A 24,241-nucleotide genomic window follows, 5' to 3' on the forward strand; every position below is an offset into this window, starting at 1 on the left:
TGAAGTAATATTGTACAAACTAAGCAATGTTCAAATCCATGTGCTGAAACATAGCTACAGATAAGAATCATACAAAAGGCTCTAAACAAAACTAAGAAATAACAAACAAAGCTGTCCTTGTTTTCATTTTTTTTAATGATGACGTCTATAGATGACCAAATTTCTTTGTATAGAGTAGCTAAATTAACAAAATACAAGCATGCTCATTTTCACACTTGACTCCCAGCATAACAAAGTCACTAATAGCAATTAACAATACACAGAAACAAAAAAGCATACAGGACAATAGGAATTCAACTGATGCCTGAATAAACTATACATTATACTTAAATGCTTGTGTTTTTGTTCCTTCGTACAGGTATTCACGTCAATGTGGTGGCAAGGAAATAGGTGTTATGAGTTCTTTACTTCTGTAGGATTTAGGACTGCTATTACTGTAGTCGGTTTCTCACTAGCCTAGTAGGCAAGGCCACTAGATACCTGTGGGTTATGCCGGAAATCAAATACAATTTAATTTATTCTACTGATTTTATTCACTGATAATATGCAAGACAAAACTTCCACAACTCAATAGTAATTAAGGATCTCAAACAAAATTCCTTTGCATTGATTTTTTATAGAAAGAAATCCACAAAATTCAAATAAAGTCAGAAGAAATAGAAACTTGTTTTAAAACTTTTTATCTCCTGATTTATCTACCTCGGTAAGTTTGCAAAATACCACTTTTATCATAAAAATAAAATAAAATAAAATAAAATAAAGACCTGCTGTCATTTTAGCCTATAACAGTGAACTCATGATACCTTATTCATTGTTACTTGTAACATTATATGATTTTACACTTCACATAATCTGAAATTTATATACTAAATCATTATCAACAAGGGTTGAAAATTAACCTATGCATGCATGTACTTCATAAACAACACCCTACAACTGTGATTTTTTTTCTAAGTCGAAGTAAAAATAAAAGGTGAACAGGTACAAAAAAACATCCACAATATATGTATTGTGTAAATTATTTAACCAGGCTACAAGTTTATATGGAGAACAACTACTCGGGAATCAAACGACAGACAAAATGCTGGTCTGGATTGCTTGCTGTAGTTTGTCTCCTCTCAACCAGGCCTTTGCTTCAAAAATAAAAGACATGTCTAGTCTGCTTATCCTGACATTTTTATTGGCTGATGTTTATATATCCTATGGCAATAATCCTTTTTAATATGGCATCTGTCAATTTTGCGGGTAAACTCAAACTTCGATTTCCTATGATTGCTTCTATATAGTTCAACATATAGTACGTATACACAACATTGCCTTCATTATTCTGGTAGACAACTCTACATGTATATGGCTGTGTATTGACTGTTAACATCAAGAGACTGATCTGTTACCTTAAACCCGACATCAATGATGAGAACAAGGACCCTTCAATTTTGAAATAAAACATTTTAGAATTTATAATAATATATTTATCATGCAGAGTGCTTCTTATTCAACACCAATGCTAGATCACTTAAACTTTTTCAATGTAAACAAGATGAAATTCCGAAGCTCAAAGCAAAGCATTGATTTGTTAACTGAAATGGCCAATCAGCCCTTGTTTGGTCAGGATCCTGACCAAGGTGGTACATGGCCTGTTTTAGTATAAAAAAGCACAGTCTAGTGGAGAGAAATGGTACTAAGGTAGGTAATCCAGGCAATAATAGTTCATGGTATGGATTTACACTGCCTTGATCTCGCAATACACAGGGATTCTATTTCCCTTATTGAACTGCTTCCTCAGCCGTGGTGCTGGATTGTGATATACAATGAATTCTATCTTGAAAATATGTATCTAAATATATGTTATGAAACCATGAAACTTTTAACCATAAACTCTCTCTTTGAAGAGGCCAATCTATCACTTCAATGGTGGTTTACAAATTTTGGCAGTGCAAGGCAACTTCTAATATCTGACGATATATTTATATCACAACTCTGTTCATTATTCCTTTAACAGCACAGACTTTCATTCCAGCTCTTTCCTGAATGAACCATTTAAATGGAAACTTGATATTGAAAAACAATGGATGGAAATCAAGAATGTCTGTTCAGTGGATGGTGGTATACTGTTGGAAACACTATTTATTGAAACCTTGATAACCCAGTCAACTTTGTTCAAAGCAGAAGTAGATTTTGGATGTGTGGGACTATTTTATACAGAAGATCGAAAGCCTATCGGTTCATTACCTCAACTTCTAGCGGGAAAGTGCGACAACCAGTTCAGTGGAGGATGATATAAAATGATTGATCTGACGTATACTGTACATGTATATCTTGATCTGACATATACTGTACATGTATATCTTGATCTGACGTATACTGTACATGTATATCTTGATCTGACGTATACTGTACATGTATATCTTGATCTGACGTATACTGCACATGTATATCTTGATAATTTTGTCTCTCAATCCTGCACTTGACAGCAACAATGGTCCTGCTGTACTGGGATTAGTGTGTAATCAGTAAATGTGTGTTGTGGTGATATTCCTATGATAAGACCGTTCATTCCTATTTGTGTAACTGTATGTTATTTATTGATAATTCCTGCCTTGTTCCAGCCTAGTTGTTTGTGTGTATACATATAGATATATCTGTATAACTCATATAATGTCTTACACAGTTCAACACTGATGTAATGCCCACATCATTTGCTACATTGATACAGTTTTATTAATACCAAAAAATTCCCCTTTCTCGCTCTCCTTTTTTAACAATTGTTTTGATACATCTCCCTTGACCATGGCCAAATCCATTTGTAAATTTAGTTTAAACCTCACTCAAACAAACGTAGACGCTATAACAAGATCAGACTGTAGGGAAGTAGCTAGTCAAGCCTCCATCTCTAGTGTGATACAGACTTTAACAGCAAGACAAAGTTTGATATCAAAACAAGTCTTAGGACTTAAGACTTCAATCTCGTAGTATCAAACGGTTATTGAAATACCGTGTAACTTTCAAAACAATACAAAAATTAGATAAAAAATCTTTGGTAATTTTCATTTGAACTCGAATGATTATATTAAAACATATAAATATATATATATATACCAATAGAAAAATGAATGTTTGAGATCAGAATGTTAGTTCTTCAACAAAGCAATGACACAAACTCAGACATAAACAAAGCATAATTACCGTATCTATCCTGTACTAAGTCCTGGAGGCAAACACATATTCTTTGTCTTGAAGTAGAGGGGTGAGTTTACTACAGGACATGAAACAGTATTTGCTGGCATTTTTGACCATGGGCTTACTATATGATAAATATGGTGAACACATTTTTGGAAGTGAGATAAAGAGTTATCTACTTCTGATAAAAGTGATATCTTTCACCGAGTTGAAACTACAAAAGACTTCAGTTCCATGGAACACTCATTCAAAGCCACCAATTTTCTGATCAGATGTAGACGATGCAACAGTAGAATAAGTGGTTGTTTTGACACATTTCTGGTACATACACTAAAGGTATTTACATAAATACATAATTGATAACATCTTTGTACTCGAATAGTACAAGATAATAGCAGAAAATGGTGGGTTGTGTTAATTAGCCCATTCAGAAGGCACACAGCCTTATTGTCAAGCACGACGCTATAGAATATGGAGCTGAATATTTTAAGAATTTACCCTCACACTTTCTTTATGCACATTTTGTTTATACTCTACAATGTAATAAAAAGACAATTTAATGGTTTTCTAAATAAATATTTTACTTATGCATGACTTGTATGGCAGAATATAATGACAACTTTGTATCATACTTCGATCATGCTTGTGAAAAATACGGCATTCTCCATACAATACATGTTGCCGTGTCTTTAATAATACATGTAAACTTTCACCTATTATAGTTAACCCTTTTGAATTTTGAACACACAGGCATTACTTAACATGATGTGCAATACTTGTAGATAGCAAAATTTATAAGGAAAGCATGGTGTGAACCAGTATTGAAATATCCCATGGCAAAAAATGGTAACTGAGAAAATACATTAGGTCTACAGTATAAATATTATCCTAAAGCTTATATTACTTCACTAACAGGGGTGTATTCCAAACTTCAGGATGAATCCCTCAGGAGCAGAAACATATCTGTACCACTCTTTACAGAATGTATATAGTTACATAGAATCAAATGTATATAGTTACATAGAATGTATATAGCTATCTAGATGTATATAGTTACATAGAATGTATAAAGCTACCTAGATTGTATGTAGCTACATAGAATGTATAAAGCTACCTAGATTGTATGTAGCTACATAGAATGTATATAGCTATTTAGATTGTATGTAGCTACATAAAATATATATAGCTATCTAGATTGTATGTAGCTACAAAGAATGCCTATAGCTATCTAGATTGTATGTAGCTATATAGAATGTCCATAGCTATCTAGATTGTATGTAGCTACATAGAATGTATATAGCTATCTAGAGTGTATGTACATTGTAGCTACATAGAATGCCTATAGCTATCTAGATTGTATGTAGCTATATCAAATGCCTATAGCTATCTAGATGTATGTAGCTACATAGAATGTATACAGCTATCTGGATTGTAAGTAGCTATATAGAATGCCTATAGCTATCTAGATTGTATGTAGCTACATAGAATGCCTATAGCTATCTAGATTGTATGTAATTACAAAGAATGCCTATAACTATCTAGATTGTATGGAGCTACAAAGAATGCCTATAGCTACCTAGATTGTATGTAGCTACAAAGAATGCCTATAGCTATCTAGATTGTATATAGTTACATAGAATCATATAGCTATCTAGATTGTATATAGCTACAAAGAATGCCTATAGCTACCTAGATTGTATGTAGCTACAAAGAATGCCTTTAGCTATCTAGATTGTATATAGTTACATAGAATGTATGTAGCTATCTAGATTGTATGTAGCTATCTAGATTGTATGTAGCTACATAGAATGTATATATCTATCTAGATTGTATGTAGCTACATAAAATGTATAAAGCTATCTAGATTGTATGTAGCTACATAGAATGTATATAGCTATCTAGATTGTATCTAGCTACATAGAATGTATAAAGCTATCTAGATTGTATGTAGCTATATAGAATGTATATATCTATCTAGATTGTATGTAGCTACAAAGAATTTATATAGCTATCTAGATTGTATATAGTTACATAGAATGTATATAGCTATCTAGATTGTATGTAGCTACATAGAATGTATATAGCTATCTTAATTGTATATAGCTACAAAGAATGCCTATAGCTATCTAGATTGTATGAAGCTACAAAGAATGCCTATAGCTACCAAGATTGTATGTAGCTACATAGAATGTATAACGCTACCTAGATTGTATATAGCTACAAAGAATGCCTATAGCTATCTAGATTGTATGAAGCTACATAAAATATATATAGCTATCTAGATTGTATGTAGCTACAAAGAATGCCTATAGCTATCTAGATGTATATAGCTACATAAAATGTATAAAGCTATCTAGATTGTATGTAGCTACATAATATGTATATAGCTATCTAGATTGTATGTACATTGTAGCTACAAAGAATGCCTATAGCTATCTAGATTGTATGTAGCTACATAGAATGCCTATAGCTACCTAGATGTATATAGTTACATAGAATGCCTATAGCTATCTAGATTGTATGTAGCTACCTTATGTAGCTACATACAATCTAGATTAACTGACATAGTTTTATTTGATTTAAATAGTACCCAGGGTGCTTAAAAAATTGCAAAAAAATAAGTGTACTGATAAGAATGATTTGCAACCTAAGTGATTATGTTGCTCATAAGCTAAAAAACGAGCTTACAAAAGTTTGTTTGGTGGAACATTTGAATATAATAATAGTTTTGTTTACATTTGATCCTTTCAATATAAACTCTGTTTGTTTTCTTCCCTCTACATCTATTTCATAACACATGATATTTTGCTATTGAAACTGAATTGATAGACCTTTTACATATGAATCAAAGTCTATGATGTTCATGGTAGTAACAAAAGGGGGAGGGACACTATGGGAAATACTACTGTGGAATACTGTACAGCTGTGCTTCAAGGTCTACAGGATTAAACATAAGGCAAGAAGTCAAATTTAATTACTGAAATCTGACGAGCAACTATCAGAAAATGATCAAGGACAGAAACCATCAAACATCAACTGCCTTGTATACAATAGGCGAGTTCCATCATCAACCACTGATTGTTGTTAGGCTGTTTCATGTGATGCGGTTATATATAAGCCGAGCACAGCCTTGATTTCTGAGAAGTGCAGACTATGTCTACATCCTCAGGTCCAACCAAAAGAAACTTGTATGAGAAGCCATCATCATCCGGAATGCACCCTGTAGCTTCTTGTTTCTCTGCACAATGACCTCTACATGAGTGTGATCACTCTCTAGCTAGACCAACACCACCATAGTTTAGGATCAAACTTGCCCTACATGTACTGTACATACAACATACCGACAGTCAAATATCACAATTTTTTGTAGCACTATTGTGTTACAAGTCGACCTACATGAAGTTGACCCATATATTCAAATAGTTCTGACAATTTTCCAATACAGTAGTAATGATGATTTCCAGTGGAATTCAGACAATTTAAGAAGTACCTGGGATATCTAAAGCAAAATTGAAAATCTGCAGAATTCAACAGGTAGGGTAAACAAGCGTACATTTTACCCTTGATATTTAACCACAAACGCAGTGTATTAATGATAGTGAGGCTAAAGAGACCAGTATATTTTGGAACACACGCATCCAAGCAGTTATGTATCCTCGTTGTCTGATCCATGTTGACGATACTGTCGTTTGGATGCTTTTGTCCGTTTCTTGAATCTTTTAAATTCTGTAAAATTGGAATGACTACCTCCAGAGTTTTCAGAAGTTGAACACTGTGCATTTTCATTATTGCTATTTGACACAGTTACTGATATTTTGTCACAGGAGTTGTGTATATGAGAATTACCCATTAGCCCCATCGATGTGGAAGTGGAGGGTTGGTTACTGAAGTCTGTTTCGTGGAGATAAGCGCCGAGCTCTGAACCCTCGTTACTTTTACTTGGCGTAGCTTTACTCTTACTAACACCCTGGGGTTCATCTCTGCATGACTTTCCCCCCGAATCCTTTCCAGCATAACCTGCATTACTTTCAGAGTTGTTCTGCTCAATGTTTGGCTTTTTGTTGGATGTTGCTGCCGCAGAATGTTCTTCTTTATCACTATTGTCGGAATCACTCTTTAAGATGTTGTTTCTAAGCTGTTGAAGCCGCTTCAGCTGGAACTGAGCTTTTTGTTTTTGGGCTGAAAGCACATTTTCTGGATGGCCGGTGCAGTTTCCACCGCTACCAGAAGCAGAGTTTTTACTCTGTTCTCCATCACTGGATTCAGAACTAGATGATCTGGGTCGTTTGCGTTTTCTCTGCTTATTTCTCAGCGCCTTGCTAGCCTGCCTCTTCACTTCCTTACGTTTCACTATCAGCTCGGAGATGCTTCTCCTAGTGTTGCCAGTACTACTGGTCTGTTGCTGTGAGCTCGAATCAGTCGTACTTGAATTTGCATTACCTTCGGAAACATTTCCGTTTTGATTATTAGCTGAAGTATCTAACGAAGTGTCTAGAGATATACCAGAGGATTGCTCCTCCATACTGCGAGATGTCTGAACTGCAACCACACTGGCGAATGCAATACTGAATGGACTGAATGCCGAATCATCCTCGTAATTGATATCGCTACTATTATTGGCTACACTGTGGCCAACATCTGCCCCCGATTCAGACTCAGATCCATTTGATATGTCTGAGTGAGACAATTGAATGATTCGGTCATACAATTCCTGCTCGCTACTGGACAGATCATCTTCAGAGGAGCAACCCTCAAGCTCACGCTGGACCAGGGAATCGAAGAATGCCATCATGCGTGGGTCCTCCTCCGTGGAGTGACTAGAGTAATCATGGGTCATCACATGTCCACTTTGTAGCACTAGGTTGATGTACTCCTCATGGGTGTAGACTGATCTTTCCCCTATGTTCGGGGGTGGGGGCTTCTTCACTCCCAGGCCTCCCTCACAGTCGAGCATCTCAAACAGGCTCCATACCTGTAAAAATAACACATATTTCTTCAATTCTAGATAGGAAACTTGGACAATAATATTTCAGGAAATTTCTCATCTTTTTACTGCAACGTAAAAACAAAATAAAAAAGAAATGAAATTATATATTTTAAAAAAGATATTGCCATAGTTTGGTATATTTACAATCATAGTACACATATCACATGAAATCTGATCCAAATTCATATCTGCCAAACAATTGCAAACAATAGTTTTTCCTAGTGATGGAACTTAATCCTTTACAAATAATGCCTTTGTTTTTTAATTATTTTGCTAATTTTGGATGTTGCTGAGTTATGCCAATTAATTGTGAAATCTTAGTATGAAAATCGCTCAACACTGACTTTAGTTTTCTTGTAAATGTTGAAACTGATACTACAGCAAGGAGACAGGGATATCCCTGTGACAAGCTTTATCTGTGACAAGTTTTATCCTTGTGACTTCAATGTTATTTTTATAAGTGTTCTGAAGTAAAACCATCTTCCACTGCCTATACAGTATATATTTGTTTTCTCTGCATGTGTCTATAAAGTATAATGACAGGTTTGCTTTAAGAAGGTTTGCTTTGACAACTGTCCATAAAACATTTTTCTCTCCCTTGTCTATAAATGAAAGGCCAGCCTTCTGTTTATAACAAAGAAGTTTGCCTTCTCCAATCTATACAGAATAGTTTTTCTTTCTCCTCTGAATAAATAATAGGTTTGCTTTCTCATATCTATAACTAAAAGGTTTGCTTTCTCATATCTATAACTAAAAGGTTTGCTTTCTCATAACTATAAATAATATGTTTGATTTCTCATATCTATAATCAATATGTTTGTTTTTTCATATCTATAATTAATATGTTTGCTTTCTCATATATTTAAATAATATATTTGCTTTCTCATACCTATACTTATAAATACAGAATTGCTTGCTTTCTCCTCTCTTTGAAGGATAATGATAGGTCTGCCTATATAATGTTTTTCACCCCTGTCTATAAAGAATAGATTTGGCTTGTCCTGTCTATAAAGAATAGTTTTGGCTTGTCCTGACTATAAACAATAGATTTGGCTTGTCCTGTCTATAAAGAATAGTTTTGGTTTGTCCTGTCTATAAAGAATATATTTGGCTTGTCCTGTCTATAAGAAGATTTGGCTTGTCCTGTCTATAAATAGATTTGGCTTGTCCTGTCTATAAACAATAAATTTGGCTTGTCCTGTCTATAAAGAATAGATTTGGCTTGTCCTGTCTATAAAGAATAGTTTTGGCTTGTCCTGTCTATAAACAATAGATTTGGCTTGTCCTGTCTATAAAGAATAGATTTGACTTGTCCTGTCTATAAAGAATAATTTTGGCTTGTCCTGTCCATAAAGATTGTTTGTTTTCTTGCTATCAAATGGTTTTGATAGACAGGTAGTTTTCATCCACAGGTCATTATTAGCAGAAGACACCATTTTGGTTATTCTTAATCTGACACTTATGGTCAGACAGATATTATAGACAGGTGTTCCCTAAGGTAAACTGGCACTTATGGTCAGACAGGTATTATAGACAGGTGTTCCCGAAGGTAAACTGGCACTTATGGTCATACAGTTACTATAGACAGGTGTTCCCTAAGGTAAACTGGCACTTATGGTCATACAATTATTATAGAGAAGTGTTCCCTAAGGTAAACTGGCACTTATGGTCAGACAGTTATTATAGACAGGTGTTCCCTAAGGCAGGTTTCACTGTACCTTCACAATCTTTTCCACTCCCGAGGAGATGATCAAGTGATTGGTTGGGTTGAATCGCACTTGATTCACAATTGACCTATGACCTTCAAGTATCATGTGAGCATCATTTATGTATTGTCCTGCAAAAGTCAAGGTCAGAATTGCATTGAATCATACTGTTTTACTGTCTTCTAGACATGGAATAAACGTCGAGTATTCATATCTGAACAGGATTCAATACACAGTTATAAAGACAGGAATAATATTATTTCTATGTTCAAAAAGATTAGTTGAATTGAACCTGCTTCACTGATGCCCTAGCTCTGATCTTTCAGTATTGTCAGCATGCTCATATCATTTATAAAACAGTATCCTTGCTTCAACAAACATTGTAATTAACACTTAAAATCAATTATGGTTCAAAATTTCGTTGTTTCACCGGTAAGGCAAATATTTGCCAAAACTGTCATATAAAAGACAAACTTTTATTGTACATTTTGCAACTTCTTATCATCATGATTATGTCATATGAAGTTCAATCATGAAAAAATATCAAAAAAAATAGAACGATTTATTACTGGATTGTTTTCCTTCTAAATTATCTCAAAACTGGCATCAACAGTAAGAAAACATAACAAGCTATTCATGGAAGTGAAGACTTACGTTTTGATAGATTTTCTGGAACTTTCCACATGTACAGGTTGAAATCGTCTGACCCAGATAAGACATACTGCAAATAAAAATGAACAGAATTGTGAAGAGTTTCAATCCATTGAGTGGTATTCAATACATATATCTGTGTTCACAATGTTAGCGACAACTGTTATTTGTTATGTTTATTTAAGCTTTATAGTGCATTTAACTTACACTGTATTTGACATGAAGTGAAAAAGATCAATTATGCTGGACATTTCTATTTTTCCTTTTCAATTCTGTTTTTCCCCCCATATAATTCAGGAGAAAGGAAGAGTAACAGTTATAAGCTAAAATAATCAATGTGCAGATCAATGGACTGGGTTGAAACATGAACCAGCGGACCAGACCTATCTAAAGTGACCAGCTGACCAGACCTGTCTAAAGTGACCAGCAGTCCACACTTGTCTAAAGTGACCAGCTGACCACACCTGTCTATAGTGACCAGCAGTCCACACTCGTCTAAAGTGACCAGTGGACCACACCTGTTTATAGTGACCAGCAGTCCACACTCGTCTAAAGTGACCAGCTGACCACACCTGTCTATAGTGACCAGCGGACCACACCTGTCTATAGTTACCATTCCTTTTTATTGGTTACCTGAATGGTCACTATTGACAGGTTTAACAGTACATCGAGATTATCTGCAAATAAGCAGTATCTAAGGATGATTACTAGATATATTTCAAACAACCAAATCGTTGAAGTTTATAGTGAGATGAAAGTAACAGTATATATATACCTGGTCATTGTCTCCAGCAAATGTGCAGCTTTTCATGGTGCAGGAGTTGTAGTAGCCACTGTGGTCAAACTCACACAGAGGCTGCGAGCTGGACATACTATACAGGACAGGGGGAAGGCGACGTCGCAGGGCCAAGAGACGCTCCCCTGACCGACTGAACCGCACACTCATACAGCTCTGCTGCACATATCCTCCCCCATACCGCAGCAGACAGCTATGGAGGCAGAGACAGTATGAGTCAGTATTGAGCATTGATTCAAAGCAAGTCAAAAGAAGAGAACAATTTACGAGGGCTTCGACAGAACAGAAAGGAAAATGTGGTATTCTGATGGATTATCTGATGTTTCAGGTACGTCAGAAAACTGAAATTTGCACCCTGTAAAACAATCATCAGCTTACAAAGATTTAACAGCTACACAAACACAGAATTCTACATACACAACTGACATGTATACCATGTTTTACAAAACCCTGAATTATTCATTATATCAACTACAATCTTACGTTCTGGGTTTTCGGATATCCCAAAGGCCTATCCCCTCCTTTGCATTGGCTGTTGCTAGGAGGCGTGGGTCCACAGGATTGTACATCACAGCATGCATGGAGGAAGTGTAGTTGGCCAGACAAAATGGGTCTGCAAACAAAAAACAGTTGAATTATTCAACGGCAAAATCAGAAATGATGCTAACGTTTCTTCTAAAGTTATATTTCCACTAATGATAAATATTTGTGATTAAAAGTTTAAGGCCAACAAAACGAAAAGCTATTTTCTATAACTTCAGGAAAATAACCTGCTATTAAAAGATTTTAACTGCTTATTTATTAAAAAAATAATCTTACCACTGCTCGGCGGTTCACGGATATCATACACAAGAATGCGGCCATCGTCACATGCACTGGCAAACACGCTGACATTGTTTGGGTCTGCAGTAAGACTGTAAACAGCATCTTCATGTGTAAATACATCCAAGGTATCCCCTCTGTAAACCAAGTCAAGGTTATAGGTGTCATTTTTATATATTCCATGTAACATATCATCAAGCTTTAAATGTGGTTATAACAAAAGCATTAAGTATCTTTGTGGGTGGGTGGGTGGGTGGGGGGATAGTTAACATGTATCGCACCACCACCAGAAACACAATACAACCACTGTAGTATGGTTGTAAAGAAATACATGTTCATATATTACAAAGCATATTTGCACTTTATTGAGAAGAACTATTTAGCTCACTCAATCATACAACCAAGGTCACAACCAAAAGACAATTGTTTGTTTTACATCTATTAAGATTGTCCTCACAAAGAAATAACTAGAGAAGCGGTGAGGGAGCTCACAAAGACATACCCCTGCTTGTGCTTACAAGGTTTCTGGAGCAGAATTAAAAAATTGAAGGGCCACAACTGCCGGAAAAATAGTCATATCGCACATTCTTTTCTGCATGCACATCTTCATATGATGTACTTTCACTGTGTCAAGTTACAGAAAATTCCAACAAACTGTTAAAGAGGAGTTGCGCTTACAAGGTTTCCAGAGCAGAGAACATTTCAAGGGCCATAACTCCAGGAAAAATAGTCAAATTGCAAATTCCATTTTTTCATGCACATCTACATACAATGTAGTTTCACTGTGTCAAGTTACACAAAAATCCAACTCACAGTTAAGGAGTTGTACTTAAAAGGATCATGGATGGACAGACAGACGGACGGACGTACAGACAGATGGCTGGACACTGTGATTACTACATGCAGGGGGTATAAATACACTCAAATTGCCACATGTATTATCAACCATACATGTATTCTCAATCAAATCCAAGTAGAAGTACTTACGTGGAAATGTCATGCACAATGACTTGCTCATCATTTCCTATAAAAGAGAACAAGAAAGTAAAAAACCATTGAAATTAATATTTTCATCTATTACACTATAGTTATAACCTCTAAATACTGAACTCTTAAAGCGATGATTAATCTTACCACCAAAATCCATGAAAACTATAAAGATATATGATCCACAATTTTTCAACAAGGGCATTTCAAATGAAATTTCTCTGCCTTTTTACAAAAATAAAGTGTAAATAGCCATACTTGAAATGTTTTTGATACATTCTTGTAACAAACTCTATCACAATACTGGAATGTAACTTGTAAATATGTCAGGAGAGTTGGAATTATTTTTCGAATGTGTAAAACAGGAAAGCAAACTATATTTCAATTTAGTTTCTTGTCAACCGTTTACAATAATTTAAAAACATTGCCTTTCTTTGTCCATGTTTAAAATTATGTCATAAAGTTCAAATGTGCTGGAGAGATAAGAAAGGGCCATAACCATCATTATTTAATGCATCCCACTTTTACAATATGTACATGTTATATACTGTCATCTCACAGTGCCAGAAGACATAGTCAAAAACTGGGACAAGGAGATGTCAATTGGCAGATGAACAGACAGACAGCTGATAACATAATATACTTTGCTTTAGGTGGGTGTTATAAAAGCTGAATTCAGGCCATAGTCAGTGAGACAAACAGATAGGTACAGAAGGCAGCAGTTGTATGATATAAACATGTGGTCTCGAGTCATTAGATCCTTATATGACATTAACGTAGGCTAGTCTTACCTCCAGAAAATATCTTTCTGTTCTCATTGTCGAAGGCGAGGCAGAATATGTTACTATTGTGTTCGCCCTTCATGAACGCTGGTTTGCCAATGTTAGCCAAAGCTTTCTGGACATTCCACAGCAAAACTCGACGGTCATCACCACCTGAAATCAGGTCAGGAAAGGTTTCAGGTTAGACAAAATTATAACAATATACAATATTTGAATAACGCCCTGTATGATTTGCAAAATTACTCTACAAAACGAAATCCATGTCACAAAGGAATGGTTTTCTGCTATCAATGCTAGATATACTTTATGAAGCAGTAGCTAATTAACACTACCTATAGTGCGGGAAGTCAAGGGTTTGAATTTGTGTCTTGCCAATGAATTTTCCAGTCTTTTTAGTTTTTACACAAGGCTAGATTGCATTTTCTATACATACTTTTACTTTATTTTCTGTGCATTTCTGGCTCAAACAAAAATGACTTTGATGGCGTCACATTCACCTATTTAAATCTCCCAATCTGGCTTTATCTTCGTAAGACATACATTACTTATAATCAATTTACGACTAGCAGAATGAATTCTATTATGCAAAATACGTATACTGTGACATAGGACAGATATACTTAGGAAGCCTCGTACCATGAATCAATGGTTCTAGCTAGTGGAGTCTATTCAGGTGCCCACAACTTTAATTTTTCACTATTTTTGGAAAAGGGCCTGTACAAGAAAATTGAGAAAATTATGTCTGAAGTGGGAATTTTTGGAATTATACGGAATCCAAACATCAGCTGAAAATTGATAAAAAAAATATACTGTGTATTGGGCATTTTTGAAGAGCTTTTCAGAAAAATTCTTTCCTAATTTACTTTTAGAATTGAGCCAATTTTGACCCCTAAATGGACAATAAAAAAATTGAGATACATGAATAGTATTGCCAGCTAGTTTTGATGCTTTAAAATTCCTTTTGACCCTTAATTCTTCAAATGTCTGATCTACTTTTGAAACTGGGCCAATTTTGATCCCTGAATTGCTCGTAAAAAAATTGAAACGTATAGAATTGCCAGTTGGTTCTGAAGCTTTAAAATTCCTATGGACCCGTAATTCTTCAAATGCGTGCATAAATTCTTTATTCCAACAATATTATATATATATATATATAGTAACTGACCAAAATGACTACAACAACTACACTGACGGAAAAAGTAACACATTTTTTTGTGTGATAAATTCACAAAGTTCATTGAAGATATTTAAAATCAAATTTAACAGTTAACTGGATCCTTTCAAATTACTTTATGAGAAAAATGATGTAACACAAGCAGCAGTGCCAGAAAAATGGTCGCAATACAACCACTGATCCCCTATTTACCAGTGTCTATTCAATACAATTTATTGTGTCCTCCGAAATCACTTGCTGTACCCCCCCTGAATAACCATAGCTAGAACCCATTAGCCTAGTAAGCTGGGTGACATAACGTTTGGGGCTTTGTCATGTTTCTGAAATGCAGGTCCAGTTCGTCCCACAAATGTTCTAAGGGGACAAATCTGAACTGTATGGTGGCTAATCATTAGTACTGGAACATTGTTTTGGGCTAGAAAAGCAAAATCACACCCTAGCTTGCAAGGTGTGGTCTGGCATTTATGATCCTGCTGGTAGGCTAGATTCCACCAACGGATAGGGGGAATATTAACTTGCAATGGAAATAAGACCTGATCCTGGTAACTAACAGCTTGTGGGTTTTACCAGGTCCAGTACACTCTGCCGATTGAGCTATATAGCTGTAAAGACCTATGATAGCTCTATTGACCTATCTGAAATAGTTTATATGCGATTTGCTTTTTTAAGGAAAACGAAACAAAGTCGCTTTTAAAAGAAGATTTTATCATTAAGTTGAAAACAAAAGACATTAAATATAAGTATTGTTTTTAAAAAAAAAAATCGAAAATTTTACATTTATGAAAAAGGAAAATAAACATTGAAATGTATGCCTTTTGTAGTCGACATTACCATAAACCTTATTGTTTTATGTGACTTTGCTGTATTGTAAACAGGGTCATCTAAGGGGGGTGAAAATGCAAAAAACATACTTACTAAGCGATATAAAACATACATACAAAATACAAAACCAAATGAATAACATTTACCTATGAAAATATGGGGAGAACGTCTGACAATAAAATATAATAATGAACAAAGTAAATCCAGTTTAAGAACTTAGTTCCCCTCTCTGAGCCCCATAAAACCCCAGACCTCATTAATCCATTTCTAGTCAATAACTTTTATATGCAAACCATGAGCCATTGCTTTGAAAACAAGTTAAACTACACGAAAAGGAAAATAAATAACATGTCATTTGTCTAAAACCTTTTTTTCTGCTTTTATCCGGCATCAACAGATCAAGAATTAAACATTTGATATGGATGACGTCAACTTCCAAACGTTAGTTTGACACATTTATAGGATATCTTCTAAATAATGAAACTATGACTACATCGTCTTCGTTTACCTGAAGAAATCCAGTCCCCGCCATCATGAGAAAATTCTATAGCGTTGACACAGCCATAATGTTCTTTGAGGTCACGCCGATACAGACCTCGAGCGCACCGAAGTCGATGTCGCATCAAAAGCCTCTCGGGTTGTTTACACTTTTTGTCCACTCCGCGACTGGCCACATATGATAGCGGGCTGTAAACAAGCTCCTTTCCACATTTAGACGAACGTCCAGGCATCATTAAATGTAGTTGGTAACTACAACCTCCTAGAAAATATCCCTTTCCTTTCACATGAAACTATTTTGACAGGTGACATCCATGTTTTCAATCCCGCAGCTGAATGGCTCTCTTCGGTAATTTTCGGAGGAAGTTGGTAGTTATCTCCCCTTCCTCTTGTAAAAATATATTTTTTGTTTGTATTTTATGTTTTTATTTTAATGAAATCTATTTTTTCACATAATATCTAGGCCCCTATTCGCAGAAAAATAATTTTTGACCCAATGTTTTTAGTTAAATGATCAATCATGACCCAACTATTATAATTCAATGTTTTTCAGAAAGATTTTATTTAAAAAAATATTTGGCATCCAGTCATTTAAATGGGTGGAAAATACGGGCAAATTAAATGACAATTAAAAAAACTTAAAATTGACCAAGAAGTTAACAAGTGAACACGGCTGCATAGGGTACTACCGGTGTAGATGACAAATCAGAACCGGTATACGGGACCACGATTCAACTCACACCTCAACTACTGGGGCCACCTAGCCCAATAATGTCTGGAGATATGTGTCAGAAAATGATGATATCGGCACAAACGTCTATCTCAGTGGACTCGACTGTGATAGAACGGCCTCGAATATATCAGAAAGGACCAAAGGAACGTGAAATCTTAAATACTCCAGAGGACAATATAAATCACAGGACTCCAATATACTACAATATCACCAGATCTGGAAAGAGTATAGGAAGCTTGTTTTAATTGTAACACTGGAAATACTGTAAATATATTACCAGGCAAAGTTATACCAGGAAATCAAATCCGATGTTTGTAATCTAATGTAAACGTTATGACCAACACAAAAAAACCGAACTAGTGGAACATATTTAAAACGGAGATTTGGACATGGTAACGTTATGTCTAACAGAAATGTTTCCAAAAAGTAACTGCTTATAGTTGGACACTAAATTTTATGATGTGGATAGCTTTAAATCGTACTACAGCGAACCAAAAAAGTATGGTATTGGAAAATACGTCTCGAGAAACTTTTAAATTAGTGAAAAAAATAGTTTTCGATGTGGATTTTGATGAATATGTAGCTTGCTCAATAAACCTCCAAAACAGAGACTCGTTACCTGTGTGCTGCATCAACGCATGCTCCGTCTTAAATGTACCATCATTAGAAAAAAGTGACCATTACTCATAACTCCACCACCCAGTAGGGAGCAGATCTAAAACGGTATAACCTCCACAAAGGCAATTACATCGAGATGACGCATGACCTGAACAACTTTGATGCTGAGGATCTGAGTAACTGTAATGGAATTTTGGAAGCTTGGGATAACCTTTCTGTCTTCTTGACACAAGAATTAAAGAAATGTATACCAGTGAGGAAGATATCCCAACCAAGAAACCAAAACAGAACTTATCTCGACAACGACGCTAAACAAGCGATCAAAAGAAAGAAGCGCCTGTAGAACAAATATCTACATTGCAAAACGGATCAAAATTTTCATAACTACAAAGTGGCTAGGAACTATGTTGTATCAAGTATAAGGAACTCTAGATATCAGTTTGAGAAGGACCTAGCTGTAAAAATCAAAACGAATCCGAAACTATTTTGGAAACAGGGGCGGATCCAGGATTTCCTAAAAGGGGGGGGGGGGGGGGGGCGAGAAATTTTTCTCAATAGTCAACGGTGTGCTGCGAAAGGCAGCAGCCCGAGCGCGTAGCGCGAGGAGGGGGAGGGCACGTTTTCTAGAACGTCTCAGAAGCGATTTCCCGTGTTCTGAGGATTGTTTTTATGTTTAATTAACAAGAAGAATAAAGCATATTTTAAGTATGGCCCAAAGACTTTTTTTTGTGTACTGGAAAGAAAATTAAAGTTTTGGTTCAAATTCTCTATCAACAGCGTGTTTTAGAAGTCAGATGGTATTATTATAGGCGTGTTTTAGAAGTCAGATGGTATTATTATAGGGGCAACCTGGTGATGACAAATGTATGAATCCACAGGGGGCTTGTTCATTATTACTTAATTTGGCGTCCCGCCCGCAAGGGGGATACAAGAGGTCCACCGTCAAAATATAAATCTAGTCTTCAGACATTGTACGTTTGTCGTACAAAAGAACAAATAACACCATAACATCGTTGCTGTTTAATTAATGAGTTATTCATGGCATCACTAAGTTGCTAAACAAACGGTTAGTTCAAATCAGTGTGACTCCCAAGGCCACTAGTTATATATACAGGGGCGTTTCTAGGATATTTGAAAGAGGGGGCGTAGAATAAAATCTGTCGCCGAGCGGAGCGAGGCGAAAAAAGTTTTGGACCTTTTTTTTGCTAAAAAACATAAAATAATTGTGAAATGCACTAATGTAACGGTTCCTGACTTGGAGCATGTATATTTTATAGTTGAAGTGTCATGGTTTGAATTTTTTTTTTATCAGAGTATGTCTTTAATTAATGAATATGATAAATTGCCATATTCAATACAATATTAGCAGATTACGATAAAAAAAAATCCTTTTTTGTTTTGAAAAGGGGGCGTACGCCCATTACGCCCTCACCTGGACCCGCCCCTGATATAGTCTCGCGTTTTATAATTGTTGACTAATTCACTAGTGTAGACAATGATATATCTGAAATGTCCACGCTGATTAACTCATGTAAGGGCGTGCATATTACCAACGGTGGTACATTTGCTAAGCTATCTGGTTAAAATGGTACAACTTAGGAGGCACATACGCGTCACCTTTAAATTTAATTTAAAATTATCATACTTGTAAGTACAGCATATCATCTCATTCTGGTACGTACAACTTATTACTACGTACACAATAGTATGCTGTGTGAAGATACTTTCTTGTACGTACACGATGGTAAGCTATAAGTACCACAATGAGATATTATGTTGTACATACAAGATAGTTAAACAGTTCCAACAATATATATAATACCAAAATAATTGAATGGATATGTTTAGTCGATTATACATAATATTGTCAGCCGAAAAAAACCTTTATCGTTCTTGTATAATGATATGATTAATATCGCCCGGGCGGTTAGGAAGGTTACAATAAAAAGTATTAATTTTCAGATCATCTATAACGAGCGGTCAATAATATAATTATGCAACTTATGCTAGTATATTTCCGCCGAGCGTTGCAAGTTGCAACTTGGGGTTTTGCGGAGGTGGTAAAAAAACCAACACACTTTAGGGTCAAGATACAAAGTAGACGAGCGTGGCGATGCCAACAAATATTGTTTTAATAAAGAAAATATAGTAAAAATATCAGATAACGGAAACCCACAATATTTGCTAAGATGCCGTATGGGATGTGTGGGGCGTAGCCCCAGTTTTTTTTTAACCAAGCTCCGTGCATTATTTGATGCATTTTAAAATGTTAATATGTTCCCATTCCGGGCAGATCAGACCATTAGGGGCCGGCCCGGAAAAGGTCAGTCCGCCGCCAAAAGGGGGGGCCGGGGCCGGGGGGGCCCCCCCCCCCCCCCCTAAATCCGCGCCTGGGAAATATGTACGGTCTAAAACTAAAACGGCAACTGTCACCAATAGACTGTTAAATCAGGAAGGTCAATTGACCGAAACAGATGAGGAAACGGCTGAAATCTTCAACAATTTCTTTGCCAGCGTGTTTGTCCATGACTCGAACGCACCAATTCCATATTTATCGCCAACAGTTCTACCGGAACACTTAACTGATATCACTATTTCTGTTGTACTGAAGCCAATCCAGAAGACTAATCCAAACAAAACACAGGGACCTGATACTCCATCCACAACTTATAGCTAGGACAGCAAACTCCATCAAAAAGCCTCTGACGATAGTGTACAACAAATCATTCAATGAAGGAAAGTTACCTAAACAATGGAAAACTGCGATCGTAAGACCAATATTTAAAAAAGGATAAAAAAAGGAACCCGGGAACTGTAGACCAATCAGCCTTACTTCAGTTCCGTGCAAAATTAGACCTGGACGATCATGTACTACGCAGCTCTTAGAAGTCCTTGAAGATTGGACACAAACCTTATATCAAGGTAAACATATCGACGTGATATATTTGGATTTTTCCAAGGCCTTTGACAAGGTCTCTCATCGTCTACTACAATATACACTCCAGTACTATGACATACAAGTACTAGCATGGATACAGGATTTCCTAAGTGATATGGAACAAGAAGTGCTAGTAAATGGAAAATTCTCAAAAAGTGAGCCAGTCACTAGTCCGAATTATTCTGACGTTTTATCGACTTTTTTCATATCGTTCTGTCGTCGATTAATCGACGACAGACCGATATGAAAAAAGTCAATAAAACGTCAGAATAATTCGGACTAGCCAGTCACCAGCGGGGTACCTCAGGGAAGCGTTTTAGGACCAATTCTATTTTTGATATATGTCAATGACATGCCTGGTATCATCAATTGTACCATCAAACTTTTTGCAGACGACACACAATTATATTAAAAAATCTCCCACAGCGAAGACCGTTTACTTATTTAGGACAACATAGACAACATATGTAAGTGGACTGACGACTGGTTAATGAAATTAAACATCCACAAGTGTAAACACATGGAAATTGGACCACATCTATAATTTAAATTTTCCAGATAAGTACAACTGAAATAAAGAAAGTAGAAAACGAGAAGGATCTTGGCGTCACCATAGACAACAAATTGAGATTTTCAGACCATGTTAACATAGCAGTTACAAAGGCAGTTACAAAGGCTAACATAATCCTGGGTACTATCTTCCGTACTTCACATACATGGACGCAGTTATGTTTACTCTTTGTATTAATCACTCGTCAGACCACATCTAGAGTATGGAATACCTTTATGGTCCCCAATCTTTATCAAAGACAAAATCTCCATTGAAAATATGCAAAGAAGGGCTTCAAAACGGATAAAAAATATATCAAATCTACCATACGATGAAAGGCTACGAAAACTGGGACTGCCTACACTCGAATATAGATGGGAAAGATCCTAAATAACATCGACCATGTAGACCATGAACACAAATATGTTTAAACCGGCATCAAATATGGGGACCAGGGGGCATCCAAAAAAGCTGTTCAAGAAACCGTTTCGCCATGAAGTAAATAAAAATGTCTTCAGCAATTGAACAATAACAAAATGGAACAGTCTACCGGAAGTGATTGCCACAGCAATGAACCTTAACAGCTTTAACACTTTACTGAACAACGATACATTACTAACAGGTCCAAATTCCGGGCCTCTTTTTACAATTAGTACCATGGACACCACATGTGTTTTTAAATATGTGAACTTTAATGATCATTTGGGAGCAAATCAACAAGTGCGAACTTTATACAGTACGTGTGTAAATATACGTGTGTTCATATATAGAGAGAACTGTTTAGTCAATTCTATAATATGTGAGCAGCATGATCTATATACCGCTACAACTCATCAATGTGTAAATAATGGACTTTTATCATTTTATGCGCAACTGGATGAACATTATCAATAAGAAAAATAGAATAGAATCAAGACATCTCCAAAAGCTAAAAAGCTTACAACGCATATGATGTATATTACAACGAAAGCTTCTAATGATAATAATGATATACAACAAGATGTCCAGAGGACCTGTATCTTAAGCAATCCTACATGTAGCATATTATTCTCATTAATCATAACACTGGTAATATGTCACACCTTTGGCTCCGTGTCTCAGTAACACATTTTCTTGACAAGTATTGATTCTTTGGTCTGAAAATTTTCCTTATAGTACATTTGGTTAAAATATGATTAACCGTTCATGAGTGGAAGGCTTTCAAATAGTTGTATGATCATACTATTTTGTATCCAGACCCCAAGCTTAGGCTACATTCTTTCTTTACACACGACTGATTCCCAGGTCAAAGGAACAAAGGATACTGGTTTAGATATGTATATATGTGTAAATGGTTATAGGGAAGGGATTTCAACTGTTAGGACCCATGAACTAATTCTCCACTCAGTTGGGTTCATACCTGTGGACTAATCCTGCTAGCATTGTTGTGTTTTTCTCTTCGTAGCCCAGCAAGCACATACATGTATTTGGTTATAGAGTTGGGATCTCAACCGTTCCCCTGTTATGTCCCCGGGACTAGGTTATCAAGGGCAGGGCCAGACCTGGGCTAATTCTGGTAATATGATTATGTTTATCTCTTCATGCCAAGCAATATAAATGGTTATAGGATGAGGATCTCAACCATTTCCTTTTTATGATACTGGGACTAAGTCTTAGGGGCAGGATGACCCCAAGAGAAAATAATTGTAGCATGAACACATTTTCTCTTCATACACAGCAATTGTATATAAATGGTTAAAGGGAGGGGTTCTTAACTATTTCCATGATATAACCCAGGTACAAAGTCCTCAGGAGCAGAGCCAGACTTCAGGGCCAATCTTCACGCCCAGCAGCTGTATTCATACTCAACCTAAACTCACTGTTGTCAAGGTTATAATTTAGTCAGAGAATACTATAGTGACCCATCTACTTGTACACACTCCCAGTCAGTACCGCCCATTATACAGGGTTGAATTTGCCTGAGTGCACCTTCCAAGAATGATTCAGGCCAAACTTAAACGCATTGATTATTGGATCATTGATCTCTGATGCAGGCAGTTTGTTCCAAGAATCTATAACCAGATTTTGAAAAAGCATATTTTTTAACTTGGGTTCGAAATCTTCACTTAACAAGTTTCTTGTGACCTCTAGTGTTGTAGACATTCTGTCCCTCAGTGAATACCAGGACTTTTCCACACTGATGTCCACATGACCATTGCTTAACTGGTACAGGGTTATCATGTCCGTTCCTTCAAGGTATATTCTAGAGATGGTAGACCTAGCTTTCTCAGACGTTCCTCATATGTAAGGTTTTTAAGATTGAATAGGGTACTAGTTTTGTTGTACGATGCTGCCCATTTTCCAAGGTTGTACCATCTTTTTTTCCCATTAGGGAACCAAACTGATGTGCAGTACTCCAGATGTGGTCTCACAAATGACTTGTATAGAGAAGAGAACATTTCCTCAGCGGTATGACTCAATGTTTTAAATAGAAGACCCAACATTCTGTTGACCTTTTTAGCTTGTATATTATTAATATACTCAGGGAACAGTGTCAAATGCTTTGCTAAAGTTAATATAAACCACATCAACTTGTAAATTCCATTTGTCTCGGGAGTTGGCCCAGCTCTCCAATTATTCTATGAGTTGTAGACGGCATGATATTTCCTCTTCTGTAATTGATGTGTCAGTCAATGGATGATCCACGCTCTTGTCAGGAAAAAAGGCAACTCTCCTTCCTGCTCCTTAATGTAGACACATGCTAAGAATGCTGCCGAGGCATCAGCCTTTGTCCTGGTCTTAAACCTTACATACCTCAGCCTTTGTCCTTGTCTTAAACCTTACATACCTCAGCCTTTGTCCTGGTCTTAAACCTTACATACCTCAGCCTTTGTCCTGGTCTTAAACCTTACATACATCAGCCTTTGTCCTGGTCTTAAACCTTACATACCTCAGCCTTTGTCCTGGTCTTAAACCTTACATACATCAGCCTTTGTCCTGGTCTTAAACCTTACATAC

At 36.1% G+C, this 24,241-nt stretch overlaps 1 protein-coding gene across 1 annotated transcript; it reads right to left on the bottom strand.

The window, feature by feature from the left end:
* Positions 1–119: 119 nt before the first annotated feature.
* On the bottom strand, positions 120–16,742 carry LOC110455940 (DDB1- and CUL4-associated factor 5-like). Its single transcript, XM_021506409.1, has 9 exons — positions 16,416–16,742; positions 13,921–14,064; positions 13,130–13,166; positions 12,140–12,279; positions 11,804–11,933; positions 11,300–11,513; positions 10,528–10,594; positions 9,886–10,004; positions 120–8,152 (listed from the first exon to the last, which is right to left on the bottom strand). The coding sequence occupies exons 1-9, from the start codon at positions 16,639–16,641 to the stop codon at positions 6,827–6,829; spliced, it is 2,403 nt and encodes an 800-aa protein (XP_021362084.1). The 5' UTR covers positions 16,642–16,742; the 3' UTR covers positions 120–6,826.
* Positions 16,743–24,241: the final 7,499 nt, after the last annotated feature.

This window comes from Mizuhopecten yessoensis, unplaced genomic scaffold, assembly GCF_002113885.1.
Source record: "Mizuhopecten yessoensis strain PY_sf001 unplaced genomic scaffold, ASM211388v2 scaffold8427, whole genome shotgun sequence".
Lineage (NCBI taxonomy): Eukaryota > Metazoa > Mollusca > Bivalvia > Pectinida > Pectinidae > Mizuhopecten > Mizuhopecten yessoensis.

Bases quoted from the DNA above. Each gene is read 5' to 3' on its own strand.
- LOC110455940 (XM_021506409.1), bottom strand. From the start codon at position 16,641: ATGATGCCTGGACGTTCGTCTAAATGTGGAAAGGAGCTTGTTTACAGC. The intron at 10,595-11,299 runs GTATATATATAC...TTTTATTTGCAG, and splicing joins TTGCTGGAGACAATGACCAG to TATGTCTTATCTGGGTCAGA. The intron at 10,005-10,527 runs GTAAGTCTTCAC...TGACTTTTGCAG, and splicing joins TCCAGAAAATCTATCAAAAC to GACAATACATAAATGATGCT.